This window comes from Cololabis saira, chromosome 6, assembly GCF_033807715.1.
Source record: "Cololabis saira isolate AMF1-May2022 chromosome 6, fColSai1.1, whole genome shotgun sequence".
Lineage (NCBI taxonomy): Eukaryota > Metazoa > Chordata > Actinopteri > Beloniformes > Belonidae > Cololabis > Cololabis saira.
The window spans coordinates 3,320,012-3,334,969 of NC_084592.1; the positions used below are offsets into that span (position 1 = coordinate 3,320,012).

Here is a 14,958-nt window from a genome sequence, read left to right on the forward strand (position 1 = left end):
AGGATTTCTTATCTTATCTTATCTTAATCCCTTCCTAAGATGCTCTGGACCAAGAATGATAACCTCTGTTTTATCTGAATTTAGAAGCAAGACATTTCCGGACATCCAGTCCTTGATGTCCCTACGACATGCCTGAAGTTTAACTAACGGTTCTGTTTCATCCGGCTTCATAGACAGATAGAGCTGCGTATCATCAGCATAACAATGAAAGTGTATGCCGTGATTCTGGATTATACTTCCCAATGGCTGCATGTATAAACTGAACAAGATTAGCCCTAGCACTGAACCCTGTGGAACACCATAACAGACCCTTGACTGTTCTGAAGAAACCTCATACTCCACACAGAAAGACCCCGCCGGGCCAGGGAATTGAACCGGGAACCTTCTTGCTGTGAGGCAACAGTGCTAACCACCAAGCCACCGTGCTGCCCATGGGCTTCATATGAAGGCATTTTGGGCTAAAAACCAATCAAGTCCATATGGGTAAATCACTACAACAAAATTCTTATCAGTCTCAGAGCTTCCTTTTTTCCAGGTAACTTTATTAATAAAAGTCATAAAGATCTGTACAGTACAGTTGCTGATATGTATCCAATTCATAACAATGAAAATTATTTAAATTACATTACATTATTCAAACCCGTTTTTTTGTATTGAACTCTTTGATTGCAGTTAGATCACTTCACATTGTGGTTTATACATCACGTCATTGCCATTATGAAGGAGAGTAAACATTTCTGCATGATTAAAGCTGTTTAACAGACATTACATTCATCTGGCTAAAATAAATCTTGATTAAAAACATAGGCAGGGTTATAAAAGCTGACAAAGAGAAAAACAGAAGAGTTTCATCCCAGTCAGCTAGAGCAGGTCCAGGTGACCAGGATGATGTCCAGGCTGGTGTCCAGGTTGGTCGACATCCTGATGAACTTCTCTGGGGCCGTCCCTCAAGAGGAACACTTACACAGCTTTGGCCTTGGAGGACAATGGAAAATGTAAGAAGGGGTTATTCTGCTGATGATAGTCCAGTCACAGTCTTGATAGCTACCAACGTGATCATATCATTAGTGTAATTTAGAAAGATTATTCTTCATAAAGGGCAGAAAAATCACTCTTGTAAAGCATATTAAAATCAAAGATAAAGAAAATCTATCACATTTAAGTGGAAAACATAGTCATGCCAGATCACTTCAAGAAAATTCTCTCCTGGAACTACAGTAGGTCCGGTTTACAAGAGGCAAGATGCCTGCAGAACTGATATAACACCTTTGCATCAACAAGTATTTTCTGCAAAACCAGTAACAGCCGTTACAATGTTCGTACTCCAGTATAGAGGGAATGCGCATGACGTCACAGATGCGACACAGCAGGTTTCGCCCACTAAGTGTCAGTAAGACTGAGTGTCAGAAAGACTGAGTGTCAGAAAGACTGAGTGTCAGAAAGACTGAGTGTCAGAAAGACTGAGTGGCAGAAAGACTGAGTGGCAGAAAGACTGAGAGGCAGCGTAAACTTTCAGTTTGAGCAACTGGAAAACATCTAAAATGGGAAAGAGCTGTTGTGCGATCGACTGTACTCATAGATTTAGCAAGAAATCTGAGTTATCGTTTTACAGACTGCAGAAAAATAAACTTAAAGCAGCACAACGTAACTTTCCGCTTTTCTGAGTTTGGCGGCATCTTTTGGACAAAAGCGGTAGTGCTTTACCAGAAAGAACACTACGTTTCCCATGAGCACCAGCGCGTACTGCCGGAAAACTCCTGTCCCGTCGCGTGCATTTGTTTTGAGAGAAGACGGGACGCTTTTCTGTTTCACCAAGTGAACAGACGGAACGCAAAAAAAAAGATGTTAAACTGCTGGAAAGGAACTAAAGTTCTACTAAAGTTCTGCACAACCCATGTCTTAGGCTACCTTGTTTAGGAGTGTTTGGCAGCTGCTTTGGTAAATGTTTGACTCGCCATGTGTTTCAATAAATTAGTATAATAGTACAACATACAGTACATGTTTTGTATTACTCTTACTTTGCTTTTCTTGTTTTTTTTACTGTTTTGAAGAGGCTCCGAGGCGTGAGCAATATTTTCTTTTCCTCGTGAGATTATTTTTTTCCTCTGCAGCTACAAATCAAATAGTTAATATTTTTATCTCAACAAAATTCATCGCACCGCAGAGAGCTGGCCAGAAACTGCGTTTAGCTGAAGAAGTGGGGAATAAAACCCGTTTGAATGATCCGACCCCGGTCTGTGTGAGTGTTTGTTTGTGGTTTAATAAACCCGTGTTTTGATCCGACGCCCGTCTGTGTGCGTGTTTGTTTGTTTACTGAGGAACGTTATGTTTGGTCGGACTCGTTACAGCCGCGATCCAACCGAGCCGACGACTCTTTTACTCTTTTAATTTGTTATCTCAGATACTTGGCCGGCCTCCGTGGTTCCGCCTCCGAGCAGGAAAGCGGTGAAAAGTTAAACCATTAGCGATCTTTTCCCCACGTCTGTTGTGTGGAGCTGCTGCAGCCACAACACAGCAACGGGTTACCAGCTCCTGCGGAGCTGCGCTCCAAGCCCCGCCCATTTTCGTCTCGACTACGAATCGGGAAGGAGGGGGAAGTGACGTTGGCCGTAAAGCAGTCAAAGCCTTAAAAATGTGTAGTTTTTTAGTGTGGCAGGGTTCCTACCATGCACTTCAAAGTTACATAGTGCCAGTGAAGGCGATACAGACCCCTCAGACCATGACAGAGGTTCATTAAACCTGTTGGAAGTTGATGTACCACCACAATGACTCTGGAAATATGATATTAAGGTGGAAAAGTTACGTAGTGTCGCTTTAAGAGAGACAAATGGATCGCTGCAATTCACAGAAACAACTGGATTCCAGACACCGAAACGTGTATTTGTGGTTCCCATTTTGTAACAGGTAATGTTGGATTTTTGGGTAGCTAACGTTAAACGGTCAAATCATAAAGTCGGACCAAGCATCAAGACTTTTGTAAGCCTTCAAGCTTTGCTTCGTGTATTTCCCCGGCGTAGAAATTAAGTACATATAAATATCAGGAAACTGGATTGGTGGCCAAATATTAATGTCCATGGACCACTGGTTCTTGGGGTAACTAAATATTAATGTCCATGGAGCACTGGTTCTTGGTAACTGTACCAAATATTAATGTCCATGGACCACTGGTTCTTCGGATAACTGTACCAAATATTAATGTCCATGGACCACTGGTTCTTGGGGTAACTGTACCAAATATTAATGTCCATGGACCACTGGTTCTTGGTAACTGTACCAAATATTAATGTCCATGGACCACTGGTTCTTGGGGTAACTGTACCAAATATTAATGTCCATGGACCACTGGTTCTTGGGGTAACTGTACCAAATATTAATGTCCATGGACCACTGGTTCTTGGGGTAACTGTACCAAATATTAATGTCCATGGACCACTGGTTCTTGGGGTAACTGTACGGGTCACTGTCAAGTCCAACTAACGCTAATTTAAGCCCATAATCAGCTGTTATCCCGTCTTCTCCACTAGTTGCAGCTGTTTTTGCCACTCATTGCAGAAGGGGACTGGTCCAGTGGGGAAGTGACGTCAATGCAGACCCTCTATACACTGCATGATGTTGGATTGTTGCAGAAGACGGATGACTGTGAAAGTTTCATGACAATATCATGTCGTACAATGTGAGGAGCTTGATGACAGCTAAGGTCTTGCAACCAAAGATTGCCTGAGTTAGATATCACACAGCTTGAAATTACTCAATAATGAATGGGACTTGGTGCCAATCATAACTAAAAGAATTTCAGCTTTGCAGGACCACATTCATCTTCGCTATTTCTTTTTAAACTATTGTGCTGACCAGGGGCCGACATGCAGCTTGCTAATCCGACACAAACCTGGCCATGAAGAAATCTGCAGTTCCTCAACTGACCATGGACCAAAAGCCAATCAATCCATTGACCTTCATGTTAAAATGTCCAATTTTACAGCCAAGTTCACATCATACATAATTTTTCATTCACGTCACATTTATTCCTATGGAAGACTATTGGGGCCATGCAGGAGAAAAAATATTTCAGAGGGGAAGATTTTTTTTATTTTGCGCTTCGAGAAAAAAATCGAATTGTCGAGAAAAAAGGCGAAATGTCGAGATTTTGCCTTTTTTCTCAACATTTTGACTTTTTTCTCGAAATTGCACTTCAACATTAATGTCGACATTTCCACTTTTTTCTCGGCATTTCCACTTTTTTCTCGAAGTGCATAATGAAAAAAAAATCTTCCTCCTATAAAATATTTTTTTTTATTTTTCTCCTGCCTGGCCCTAATACTCTTCCATATATTCCAAATGTGTTATTAGTCAAAATTTTTGTAAGGCATTGGTTAATTATTGGCGGGAACACAAACATGACTGAGGCATCTGTACTGTAGATTTCAGTTTATTACATGCGAGAAGCTAGAAAAGCTGTAATGGTCCCTCATTGTGTTATTAATCAGTCATATCTGAAGTTCAGATCACCACCACGTGATTGCAGCACCCGTTTTCCCGCATTATGGCTTCTCTTACCTCAGAAACAAGCTACATCAGTGAAGTAGTGAAATTTTGCTATAGTTGAATTGTAGAGACAAATGGACTGTTGGGAGTAACCAGATAGGCTGTGGGGTGTGGACTGTGTTGGGAGTAACCAGAGAGGCTGTGGGGTGTGTCAGCTCACCTGGGCAGGTGTCGTCCCAGTAACGTGATGCTCAGCTGACTCCCATAGAGAGCCACCACCAGGAGCAGGAGTGCCAGCAGGCTGAAGGCGCAGAGCAAGCCGAGGACCACGCACACTGAGAGGAGAGCACAGAACCCCGTCAGAGTCCCAAACCTGACAGATATGACCAAAAGACCCCCCCAGTTTGGCCCTCGGCAGGAGGGCCCCCCCTTATGAGCCTGGTCCTGCTCAAGGTTTCTTCCCTCCTAAAGGGGAGTTTTTCCTTGCCACTGTTTGGTTTAAGGCTTTTCTCCCACTAGGGGAGTTTTTACCTCCCATTGTTGATATAATAATTGCTCGGGGGTTTATGTTCTGGATCTCTGGAAAGCGTCTGGAGACAACATCTGTTGTATTAGATGCTATATAAATAAAATTGAATTGAAAAATTGAAAATAGTTGGCTTGGCCCTGATGCCCGGGACCATGTTTGGAGAACAAACACAGCATTTCAACAAAAATACCCCATATGACACGTGACAGGACACAGCAGGAAATCTACATGAGAATAATTGACAAATAAAACAATTATGGCTTGTAATGTCCTAATCAAAGTCCAAACTTCATCCTGATCTTCAAACACAAGTATATGTCAGGCCGAGACTCAAAGCAGGACTCAGATGCAGAGATATTAGGGGTAAGGGGGGTAGAAACCTGGACCAGGACCTGGATCATAAGGGGGTAGAAACCTGGACCAGGACCTGGATCATAAGGGGGTAGAAACCTGGACCAGGACCAGGATCATAAGGGGGAGAAACCTGGACCAGGACCTGGATCATAAGGGGGTAGAAACCTGGATCAGGACCTGGATCATAAGGGGGGCCCTCCTGCTGAAGACCAGACTGGGGGGGTCGGGAACAAAATCACTCTTAAAGAAGTAAAAACCAAGAACTAACGTAAGCTAGGATATAAGTTAAACAAAAAAATTCCTCTTTAACGAGGAATAAACAAAGGGCTATGAATATAAGCTAAGGTAGAAAATGTACAAACAAACAAAAAAAAAACCACTCTTGAACGAGGAAAACGAAGGGCTATGAAATTTAGCTAAGGAAAAAATTACAAACAAAAAAATCACTCGTAAGAAGGAACAAACGGCTTACTATGGCAATTACTATGGCTGTGGACGTGGACCAAGGCTCTTGTTGCAGGACAAGGACGAAGACACTCTGGCACAAGACAAGGGGAACACAGGCTATTAAGGGCCAATCCCAATGTCACCCTACTTTCTACCACTAGCCCTAAAAATGAAGCCACAAACTTTAGGGTCCTTGTAATGTTCCCTAGGGATTGGGACACCACTTGCTCCGTCACTGCGTGGTTTACGTTCGGGTACGTAAGCGACTGCGTAGTTACGTTTGCACATACGTCACACCATATCAGGAAGCCCAGAGATAAAAGCTGTTTTAATTTCAGCTGTAGCGCTGTTAATATGCCACTTTATTAAGTTTTAATATTTTTTCAGGCATAAAAGTAACCGCCTGTTAAGAAATTTGATCCGATGTTTTCGGGTATGAGAAGAGCCGCTGGCGATTTATGGTTCCGCGTTAAATTGACGCAGAGCCTACGACATAGGTTCGCGTCGCCGCGTAACCTACGTTGGCTCTGCGTTGGTGTAACGCGGAACCATAAATCAGCCTTTATTCTGGCGAGGTCTGAAGATACAACGCAACAACGAGCAAGCGAGTGATTTAAAAGTAAAATCTCTTCTCGCTAGAAATGTAATCAAAACTCATTTTTATGCAGAAACTAACTCAAAATATTGATTTTATTCACTAAAAATTTGAAATGTCCACCATGTTTTTTTGTTTGATTCATTCTGCAAATGATGACGTAAAGCATTCTGGGAAATTTTCTCTAGCCCTCGGTCGGTGAGTCATTACCTGAAATCCCTCGCTGTGAAGGGCTAGATTCATACACACTAGCCCTCGTTATGTCCACTAGCCCTACATGCAAAGAGGAATTGGGACACCACTACCCTCACGGGAACGCGCAAAATTTAGGGGTAGGGCTGAAAAGTAGGACTAGGGGAGGATTGGGACTGGCCCTTAAACACATGGAGGGAAATAGAGGACAGGGGGAAACACTTAGGGCAATCAGAGTGAGACACATGAGGAAGGGCAAGGGACCTGAAACGAGAGGACAATTACTTACCAAAATAAAACAGGAAATGACAGGACAAAACAAACCCAAGAAAAGACAACCTCACCACGGTGTGACAGTATATTTGTCCCTTCTACCAAAGAAATTACACATTTACCCTTTTTTTACCCACATTTGCTCCTTCCCCCACCTATGGTCACCGAATATGGAAGTGTCAGATAGGATTAAACCATTGATGCAAGTGGTTGAGATTAGTTTCCTGAGTTAAAGAGAGAGGTTCAGTCATCTGAGAGGGTCTTGGAATAGAGTCCTTGATCGTCCACATCAAGAAGAGCCTGTTGATGTGGTTCAACTTGTTAAACCTCCCTGGTGAAGAGTTTCAGGAGAGTTCAACTGGGAAAAAGCCTCGAGGGAGATCCGGAACACACCGGCGAGGTCATGTTTCTCAGCTGTGCTACGAATGTCTTGGTATTATCTCAGAAAAACTGGCAGAGGCGGCTGGTGAGATGGAGGTGTGGGTCTCTCTCTGTGTTATACATGGGGTTGGATAATCCAACAACTCCCACAGAGTACCAACGCCTCAGGTGACCCACAGGAATGACAGGGGTGCCAGTCTACACTCCAAACTGTCCACGGTTTAGCCTGAGCTGAGGAAACCTTCTGGATGAAAGACAAAATGTCTGAAAAAGGAATTGAAAAAAAGGAATAGGAATTGGAATTGAAAAAAGGAGAAGTAAAGGACTTTCAAGAAACACCAGTGTGACTTATAAAACATCAAAATCATGTTCGGTTTGTGGCTTGTTTTCCCTTACAATACCTGAAACCATACGCCTGGATTTACCATCTCTAGAGGGTTTACAGTAATAGTACCTCCTTGTTAAGGAGTGGAGTGGTGAGGAGTGTTAGCCTAGTGGTTACAGAGGGGGGTCTGGGGTCTGGAGGACCAGGTTCAAGATTGCAACAAGGGCAACCACTTTGGGCCCCTGAGCAAGGCACTTTAACCCTACTGCTCCCCGGGTGCCGTGCAAATGGCAGCCCACTGCTCCTAGTTTGACTAGAGATGGGTTAAATGCAGAGAATTACAGTATTAGGGCCAGGCAGGACAAAAATAATATTTTAGAGGAGAAAGATTTTTTTTTCATTATGCACTTCGAGAAAAAAGTCGAAATGTCGAGAAAAAAGTCGAAATGTTGAGAAAAAAGACGAAATGTGGAGAAAAAAGTCGAAATGTGGAGAAAAAAGTCGAAAAGTCAAAAAGTCGAGATTAATGTTGAAGTACAATTTCAAGAAAAAAGTCGAAATGTCGAGAAAAAAGATGAAATGTTGAGAAAAAAGGCGAAATTTCGACTTTATTCACGAAATTTCGACTTTTTTCTCGAAATTGTATTTCAACATTAATCTCGACATTTCGACTTTTTTCTCGACATTTTGTCTTTTTTCTCGAAATGCACAATAAAAAAAAATCTTCCACTCTCAATTTTTTTTTCTCTTGCCTGGCTCTAATACTCTTCCGTAAGAGAATAAATGTGGGATTACTAAGGGAAAAAATGTTGTATTTATATTTTTTGTAACACAGAAGCACTAAATAGTGCCAGAGTTTGATGCAGAAACAGCAGAGACATACCTGAGCTTTGGGCCGCAGGAGAGCTGGTGAAGGCACACTGAGGTTTACTGGAGACAGATTTGTGGGTGAAGAATGATGTGACAGAAACAGTCACGCAGTACTCCACCCCTGGCTGCAGGTAGGTGATCCTGCTCTCCTCTTTGTAGGGCAGCTGCAGCCTGAACTGAAACACAGCAAGAACAGGTTTTTCTTCTTTTTTCAGGAAACACCTGTTGCATCCAACTGACGAACATGGTGCAGGTGGTGCTCTTGAGGCAGGAACTATGGAGGTGGCAGAGTCAGCCAACTCATCTGTAGTTTAACCCTCTAAAAAATTACAGAAGTCATGTTACCAACAACTGAAAATAAAAATAAACTTTACATTTAGCCACAAGTGGCAGCCATCATAGTCCAAGCAACTCTGCACCGACCGACAATGAAATGACTTCAGCCAGCAGTCATTTTAGGTTCCATCTAAAGCTGAAGCCTTGAACACCAAATGTCAGATTTGTATATATGCTCATGAGGTATTTACGAGTATTAGGGCCAGGCAGGAGAAAAATAAAAATAATAAGATTTTTTTTTTTTTCTCATGATGCACTTTGAGAAAAAAGTCAAAATGTTGAGAAAAAAGTCGAAATGTCAAGAAATTATTCTCGACATTACGACTTTTTTCTCTAAATCGTATTTCAACATTATTCTCAACATTTCGACTTTTTTCCTCAACATTTCGACTTTTTTCTCGATGTGCACGATAAAAAAAAATCTTCCCCTCTCAAATATTTATTCTCCTGCATGGCGCAAATACTCTTCCGTAGATATTGACCTATGTGAGTTGGAAATCTGCCTTCACAGAATGGACGCGGCCAATGGATGTGTTAAAGTCATAGACTACAGAAATATCTAAATATCTGGACAAACCCACTGGTTGGTCACATGCTGCGACTGTGGTAAGTTGTCTGAGAAACACATTTTCTGAAATGTAAAAGTAAACATTCAATTGTCCTACTATGTGATTTCCTGGATTCTTTCCCCCCATTCTGTCTCTCATAGTTGAAGTGAACCTATGATGAAAATGACAGGCCTCTCTCATCTTTTTAAGTGGGAGAACTTGCACAATGGGTGGCTTACATTTTCATTGTTATGCTGATGATACGCAGCTCTATTTGTCTATGAAGCCGGATGAGACAGAACCGTTAGTTAAACTTCAGGCATGTCTTAGGGACATCAAGGACTGTCCATCCATCCATCCATTTTCTATACCTGCTTTATCCTTTGCAGGGTCACTGGGGTCTGCTGGAGCCTATTCCAGCTAATCACAGGCGAGAGGTAGATACACCCTGGACAGGTCACCAGTCCATCGCAGGGCCACATATACACAACCAGACACACTCACACCTCACACCAGGCCTGTCATTCGAAACATCCATTAACCTACTACGCATGTTTTTGGACTGACGGAGGAAGCCGGAGTAACCGGAGGGAACACACGCAAGCACGGGGAGAACATGCAAACTCCACACAGAAAGACCCTGCTGGGCCTGTATGCAACATATAATATAAATGGTCACTCATAAGGATCAGTTTCTGATTGGATCTGCTAAAAAGGAGTGAACGTAGTCATATTGTAGGGAAACCACATTGTGAATATTTAACTCCATTCTTGCCCATAATAATGGAGTTAAGAGTAAGCAGCTGAGACGGGTGACACTTACACGTGCATCGTCCCTGGTTCTGTGTACATGGAGGATGAGCTGCCAGTACATGTCCTTCAGGTGGGGGTCATGTTTGAGTGTCCCAGCTGTGGGAACTCTGACCTGCAGGACCAAACAGTTTCCACAACCGGACACGGACACATTGGGAGGACCCAGTACGGCTGCAAAGGAAACAGAGGGAACAGAGTCCTTATTACTCTGAGGCAGTTAAGCTGCCTTCTTTGACTGCCCCTCAAGCGTTGTGGCAGTACTGGTAAAGTAAAATTTAGCATAAAGTTGGTAATCAACTGAGCATGTATGCTGTAATTGTTTGTGTCTATCTCACTATCTGTCAGAGGCTGGAACTGGTCTGACACGGTCCATCTGGATGTGTGGTTGACGGCCTTGGCCTGGACCCGGGCTCTGTAGTGGTCCGACGGGTCCTTGAAGGCTGTGTTTAAGTTACACGTCTGTCCAGCCACCAGCCATGAACAAGTGGGCACAGGTTTCCATGGTTTCCTCCTTCAGTGTGAAAGAAAGCACACAAACACAGAGGTCAGACTCAGACTGGTGGTCACCTGACTACGGTGGCCGACAAGGGCCAAACGCACTGTAACGGCCTAATGCGTCTCAGTTAAGGAAAACGGCTTCAAGTACAGAAACGATTCAAATTCACAAACTCAAAACGAGGTAGAAAAAGAGGAACGTGGTGCAAATGAAAAATCGTGCTGCAAAAAACAAAGACAAATGCAGCATCATCAAACGCTGCAAATAGAGAAACGATGCAAAGAACAAAACAATATAAAACAAGAAACCATCTTCAAAAGAAAAACGCTTCATAACCGGTCTCTACAACCGGAAGTGCTCCAAACCTGCAGGGGGCGCTGCTGACTGAACCACAGTGTTTACATCCATGGTTTAAACATACGGTAATGTGATTTTTATCTGATTATATTTATATACGATGTTTATATCACTGTACAACACTGTACATTGTATCGTCTGGTGTAAAATATAATAAAGAAACGTCTCATAATGTGCAGCGTTGTACAGAGACGTTACGAGACGTTTCTTTATTAGATTTTATTAAAATTTTATTTATTTTATTTATTATAAGTCTTAGCATTAAGCATCAAGCCAACCCAAATGTAAAGAATTGTACAAAGAGCTGGGGCCTCATGTACAAAGAGTGCTTGAATTTCAATGTGAATCCGTGCGTTAAATTCTTGTGTACGCAAAAAAAAATTCAGATGTACAAAACTGTGCGTACGCCCAAATCCACGCAGGTTTCTTTGAACATCACAATCAGCGTGGATTTGAGTGCACATGCGGGAGCACAAAACTCCGCCCTGTCTCCTCTCTCAATAGATATATTTGAATATGATAATGAGGATAATTATCCATTAAAAACCACTCATCCTAACAAAGAACTTGCAAAAACAAGTAAAACAAATTATAAAAACATCGGCTGTGAGCTGGGGACAGTCCTGTCAAAAGTTGAGGCTGGAAAAATAATTTATTTGGGGGCATTTCTTCCTATTTAAGCTGCATTGCATTATGGGGATTGTTGTTCTTTGCTTTGTGTTGCGTTCCGTGAAGAGTTGTGGTTTTATTATGATCGTAAGGATTTATGATTGTTTATGGGCAGCGTTAGCGCAGTATTACACTTTATTACACCTTTTCTTGTTTGTATTTTACGATACGACACCAGAACTTAAGTTGGTGGATGAAAAACGGCTCCTCGTGAGAAATAAAGAGCAAAGTCGCTGACATCCTTACCTACCCTAAAAATTAAAAAATTAAAGGATTTAGTCAATGTTCCAGTTGTGAGCCAAGGTTATGTGTTCTCAGTACGGCATAAACCACAAGTCCAAAAGAGTTCATCTTGTCAGGCTTTTAAAATATTGTTTATCCCATGATTAATGGGTCAGTCATTCAGACAAATCGATGGCAGTGTATGTTATGGCATGACAACAGTTGTCATACCATTTCTAAAACCCTAAAGAAAGTTACAACCCAGTAGCTGTTTCATACGCTGAAATGTCCTTGGATGGTTAGACCATTGTGGAGTTTTATGGTCTTAATGCCCATCTCCAGGTTTGGAGAAAACCAAACACAGTCTTTCAGCAGAAATATGAGGCCATCTGTTGCACAGCTAAAGCTTGGCCAAAATTGAGTCATGTAACAGTACAATAATTCCAAACACAGCAGACAATCTGGTTCAGACTGTCTGAAAAAGCAAAGAATAAAGGCTTTGGAATCCACCAGTCAAAGTCCAGACCATAACCTGATTGAAATGCAGTGGGGATACTTTAAGAGAGGCAATTGAATGTTTAAAAAATGAAATGAACTGAAGCAATACTGTGAAGAAGAATGGACAGTTGGTCAGTTTGGTTGAATGTGAAAGGACTTCAAGAATGAAGAAAAGAAGTCCAGTTGTCTTTGAATTAAGGCATTAAGAAAAAATATAGAAAGAAATGAGCGCTGGAGGTGACAGTAAATATGAAAAGAGAGTGTTTCCTGTGTCTGTTCACAGCTTCACCTTTAACACGTCAGTTCCTGTACTTTGTGCGCATCATATCCTCTGCTCCATCAAAGCATTTCTGTGAACCGCCTGGTCTATTCTTCTGAAACTATCCCTGATCATTAAGAGGAACAGTCAGGTTCTACATCTTCTCCATGGAATAACGTTAAAGTTAAACATTTCCAACAAATCCAGTTTATTCCACAGTCTGTCTGCCACGTTCATTCATATCCATCCATGTGCCCCTGACCAGGGAGCAGTGGAAGCAGTAGACCTCCCTCTGCTCAGTCGCTTCCTCCAGGTACTTCTGGGGTAATACAAACGCCCTGTCAAGCCAACTGAGAGATGTCTCTCAGTTCTACAACATGTCCCACGTCTGCTCTGAGGTCTCCTCGTCCTCACTGGACAAGTCTGAAACAGCTCTCCTGGGAGACCAGGAGGGATCCCAACTGTGTGAATCACCTCAACTGGCTCCTCTCAACGAGGGAGTAGCAACTCTATTCTCTACTCTACTTGTGTATAAAGTCCAAAACGGCTTAGCTCCGCAATATTTGCAAGACCTGATAGTGCCTTATGTTCCTGGCAGAGCTCTCCATTCTCAGAGTGCAAGTTTACTCGTAGTTCCTAGAGTATCTAAATGTAGATTTGGAGGGCGGGCTTTCCGCTATCAGGCACCATTACTATGGAACCAACTTCCAATCTGGGTTAAGGAGGCTGACACCACCTCCACCTTTAAAACCTTTCCGTTTAGTAAACCTCTAGCTGGTGTTAGTAAACCTCTAGTTAGTGTTAGTAAACCTCTAGTTTGTGTTAGTAAACATCTAGTTAGTGTTTAGTAAACCTCTAGTTAGTGTTTAGTAAACCTCTAGCTGGTGTTAGTAAACCTCTAGTTAGTGTTAGTAAACCTCTGTAACCAGGTTACAGAACATCTGGCCCTATCTCGAAGGAAGAGTCCAGCAAATGCATGCGCATACACACGTATTCAAAACTAAACCTTAGTTAATCGGTTGATTTTTAACTTGTTCCAAAAACTATCTGAGACCCATAGCTCACACTCTCGTTGCATACTTTGTTTTTAAGACCTGGTTCATTTGAACACATCTCTCTGTGTTCGATGCTTTTCAAGATAAACAAGCAGTGACAGAAACCACAAATCTGTGTGCAGAACATCCACTTTGATCGTTTGGGGTGGTGAAACATAAACAGTTGTGAGAAGTTCTCTGGTAGATACCTGGAGCTGAGGATCTGGACTGTGAAATGGGTGTCTGGGGGGGTCCGGGGGTCTGGCTTGAAGCTCAGAGTGTGCTCCATGTTGTAGGAAGTGATGGAAACGTTGGATGGTTGCGGCAAAGAAAGTCTGCAGTCTGCTGCAGGGGGGACAGGAAAAACACCAACACAAAAACTTTCAGTAGTCATTATCATTCACAACACCTAATGGACTTCCTGTGAGACATTTCCTCCTCATTTATGGTTTAAAAACAGAGAAAACACAAGTAACAAATCACTGTGACATGAAATGAAGAAGTCCTATATAAGTTGAGCAGTGTGATGAAGCCCCAGCATCCCCCTGCATGAGCCCAGCAGCTTTACCAGGAGGTGGATGCAGCAGCAGCAGCACCAGCAGCCACTCGGCCCCATTCATGTCTTCACGGCTCCCCCTTCAACGTCCTTGCAGGCACGGTGAGCTTCCAGTGTTTGGTGTAGTGAACACGACCTGGGGAGGTGGGGGGAGACAGGAGAGGGTGGAACCAGAGGTTGGCAGATGGGGACTGTCTCGTGAAGTTAAGTTTCTGTTTCCTCAGAAATCCCTCCCCGTCACGTCGACCTGCCAGAGCGCAGCTCTTTCTGCTGCACTGTGCTGAACATCCAAGCTTCTCTGGGACACATTTATATGGGCGTTTCCCCTGTAATTTGCTTTTATATTTGCTTTTATATTTGTATTGTATTGCACCAATCACCACAACAAATTCCTTGTGTGTGTCTAACAAACTTGGCAATAAACCCTTTTCTGATTCTGATTCTGATTCTAAAGAAACTTTTCAAATGATTTTAAATTTAAGGTATTATTAGAAATAAAAAACATCTTAAATCCAGAAAGATTTGTTTGTAAAATTGTGGACGAAATGGGTTGTATATGTGAAGCCTTTGTGCCCAGAATTTGTGGAGGTATTGAACAGATAAAACTTGTTCTGTTTTTCTCCTCCTTCGCCGTCACATTCTTGATGACAAACACTAATACTAATACTTAATTTTCTGAAATGTAAAAGTAACTTTTAAGTGTGTTTTTATCCACAAACATT

General features: G+C 42.4%; 1 protein-coding gene across 2 annotated transcripts; it reads right to left on the minus strand.

The window, feature by feature from the left end:
* Positions 1-528: 528 nt before the first annotated feature.
* Positions 529-14,432, minus strand: LOC133445694 (interferon alpha/beta receptor 2-like). Of its 2 annotated transcripts, none has more exons than XM_061723048.1 (7): positions 14,249-14,424; positions 13,890-14,025; positions 10,481-10,656; positions 10,156-10,316; positions 8,462-8,624; positions 4,703-4,817; positions 529-975 (listed from the first exon to the last, which is right to left on the minus strand). In XM_061723048.1, the coding sequence occupies exons 1-7, from the start codon at positions 14,298-14,300 to the stop codon at positions 948-950; spliced, it is 831 nt and encodes a 276-aa protein (XP_061579032.1). In that variant the 5' UTR covers positions 14,301-14,424; the 3' UTR covers positions 529-947. The 2 variants fall into 2 exon arrangements, 1 of the variants encoding a protein (XP_061579032.1); XR_009782778.1 differs by lacking the exon at positions 529-975 and adding an exon at positions 5,838-7,517 and having other exon boundaries at positions 4,702-4,817; positions 14,249-14,432.
* Positions 14,433-14,958: the final 526 nt, after the last annotated feature.